General features: G+C 35.7%; 1 protein-coding gene across 2 annotated transcripts in view; it reads left to right on the plus strand.

Moving 5' to 3' along the window:
* LOC122090963 (prolycopene isomerase, chloroplastic) overlaps positions 1-3,221 on the plus strand; it is a 15,491-nt gene continuing 12,270 nt past the window's right edge. The window contains exons 1-2 of one of the 2 annotated variants that reach the window (XM_042660743.1): positions 1-254; positions 960-1,183. In XM_042660743.1, coding sequence (XP_042516677.1) covers positions 92-254; positions 960-1,183 — 387 coding nt within the window. In that variant the 5' untranslated portion in view covers positions 1-91. The remainder of the gene's footprint in view (positions 255-959; positions 1,184-3,221) is intronic. The other variant, XM_042660751.1, reaches the window with a different exon arrangement.

A 3,221-nucleotide genomic window follows, 5' to 3' on the forward strand; every position in this document is an offset into this window, starting at 1 on the left:
GTTGTGGCTCTATTTTGATTTTTGAGTATTTTTCGTTTTCTTTGCTCATTCTTTCTGCTACTTGGGCTTTGCCCTTTCTCTCATTTCTCTCATGGCGTTTGGTACTCTTACATGCACCCTCCGATTTCATCCTCTTTACTTCTCCTTCTACTTCAACTCCCCTGCAAAACGGAATACCATTTTGGCGCGAAATTCAAATGGACAAGAGCCCTCCCTCAACGGTTATGCTTCTCTACAGAAGACTTCCTTCCCAGGTCTCTCTCTCTCTCTCTCGCTTTTATTTTTTCAAAATATGCATTGGCTTGAATTAGGAGTATTGAGTTTCTAAGATTGGGAAGATGGAAAATTGGTTTATTTGTCAAATACATGTTATTATAATCGAGAATGCTGAATTTGTAGGGTTAATGAAGATGTAGAAAATTGAACTGGGAACTGGGAAGTGGGTTTTTAGTCACAAAACTTAAAGTTGAACAAATTAGATATATGTATCTTTTACTTTCTAGAACTGCAAAGCTGAAGAAATTGGGATTTGAATCAAGCTTGAATAGGAAGATGAAATCACGGGGACAAGAAACTTTGTTCTTTAGACCTTTAAATTTAAACCTACAGTGTGGGGCAGTGACATTTTTTGTACATTTTAAGCAATCAATGTTACTGACGCACATCTCTGCATTAAATACTGTCCCGTTTTTGTGATTTTAATCTTCAATATGGTTCAAAATAAATCTTTTTTTTTTTGGGGGGGGTGGGGGGAAGGGGGGAATAAGTTATTGTTTGGGCCACTTTTCTAGGTGAAAAGATCTGAATAGTATACCTCTTGAGTTGTGTTCTAACTGCCTTTTTATGAACTATTTCAGGATGATATCTTTGAGTGAGCTACATAATATATATGTAATTCTGCAGTTGTTCTGTAGGTCTCAAATGAATACATTGTAATATTACTTTTGAATGAAGTGCAGGCAAGCCAGAAGCAGATGTAGTTATTATTGGGAGTGGAATTGGTGGCTTATGTTGTGGGGGACTTTTGTCTAGATACCAACAAGATGTTCTTGTATTAGAAAGTCATGATCTACCAGGAGGTGCTGCTCACTCATTTGAGATCAAAGGCTACAAATTTGACTCTGGTCCATCTCTTTTCTCTGGATTTCAGTCACGTGGTCCTCAGGCGAATCCTCTTGCCCAAGTAATGATTTTGTATTCTTGGAATGAAGTGTTATCTGCATGTGTTTGTAGTTGTTCAAGTTTTTGTATGTTTCTTCTCTCTTGTTTTGTTTTGTTTTTTGTTTTTTGTTTTTTGGGGGGGGGGGTTATTTTTCTAAACCCAATATGTATTATTTGCAGGTCCACAAATTAACATAGAAAATAAAGCTATATCTTTATATGAACAAATGTGGGCAATATCTTATGATATGATGGCTAATTTAAATATTTCACTCGAAAAAATCATATGGTCATGAGATGCATGATGAATGGACTTTTCTTAAGGTCTCTAATATACAAATGGAACCTTAAAAATGTGTGGACCTATTTATAAGATGTGACTTTCGTAAGATATAAAGTCTGATGTCGTTTCTTGCTTATGAAAGTGTTTCGTGAAGTTGCACAACTAATGGGGGAGGGGGGAAAAATAAAAACTGCCTCTGTTTTGGCTGTCGAATAGTCACTTTTAACTAACTTATAATCCTAATTCAATTTATTTTACATTTATTAATCTAAATGGACAATTTGGATACAACAACGACTCAGCCTTATCCCAACTAAATGGGGTCGGCTACATGGATCCTTACCCTCCAATCATCTCTGTTTAAGGTCATACTATATGCAAGGCCCAATCTATGAATGTCTATCCTCACCACTTGTCCTAGATTTATTTTAGGTCTGCCGCTGGCTCTTTTAGCTCCATCAATCTACATGGAAAAATTTAGATACATATTATAAATTCAAACTTAAATGAATGTCTGTAGTAGGGTTAAATGTAGTCATAAATTCTAGAATTTTATTAGCACTGGTTTTATCATGGAAACTTAGGGTGCTGTGCCTAGATGCAGTAAAATTTTCATTGAATACAAATATTCTGTGTTATCCTTTTAAATGAATCACTTCTTGGTGGAGCACAAATTTCAAGGAATCTGGCGGCACAAAATCATCAAACATTTGACATATACATGCTCTAGAAAATCAGGCTAGCGGGAGTTTGAATGGAGAATAGGATTTGATTGGAGGTTAGAATTGGATTTCTGATCTTAAGGCATGAGTAGAGCATGGGCATAACTGAAGAAAAAAAATGGGGTTTATGATGTTAGTCTGAAATGAGAATTTCTAGACAATCTAGAGAAATAATAAGACTACCAAGGTCCCTAATGTAGATAAAATTTTTGAAAGAGTTAAAGAATTGTATAGGGGATAAAACATGGGGTGAAAATATTCACCTGGTTTGAGAAACTTTTAATTGATTTGAATAAAATCTCATAATTAAGCTTTTGGGTTGGAAGGGTGGCCTTGGCTAAGGGTTCCGGCCAAGGTTATTGAATAAGGTTTAGGAATGCAGTTTCTAGAGGAAATTCAGTTTGATGGTGGGAGTTCAGTATAACAAGAAGGAAATTTATATAGTTGCTGGATGTAGGAAGATAAAATGGATTCTGTTCTGTAATGACTGTGCAGAGGGCTTGGCGGAGTGAGGGGTTGTTAGAATGAGATTTTGTTTGGGGGCTTCTATTGTTTTGTGAGGTTTCTGATATACTTCTCTTGTAGGCTTCTGCCTTTCTGCTGCTTTCTTTGGTTTGGGTTGAAAAGGCTCTTAACTTTCCCTATAGGGTGGTTGTTCTGCTATTAGCATCAATCTTCTTCAATAAAATTTGTTTCTCATCAAATTTAATTTCATTTCCCTGTATAAAAATCTGTATTTTGAAGATCAGTTTCTAGTATTCCTTGCTGGTTCAAAAGACAACTTCATTCATCATAAAGCGATCACCATGAATCCGTGAAAGCGCATTACCACTGAAGTAGAAAAATGGACCTTTTCTATTCAAAATTATGAAATAGATTTTACGGTTCTTTGTACTGAGTTATCCCCTGTCTCTACGTTTCCCCTTCTCAACAACCTAGTAGAGATAAGCTCTACTGACCTTAGGATCACTCAATGTCATGTTTCAAATAGTTTGATCTGTGTTACCCCACCCAACCCCCAAAAAAAAAAAAAAAAAAAAAAAAAAAAAAAAAAA

This window comes from Macadamia integrifolia, chromosome 2, assembly GCF_013358625.1.
Source record: "Macadamia integrifolia cultivar HAES 741 chromosome 2, SCU_Mint_v3, whole genome shotgun sequence".
NCBI lineage: Eukaryota > Viridiplantae > Streptophyta > Magnoliopsida > Proteales > Proteaceae > Macadamia > Macadamia integrifolia.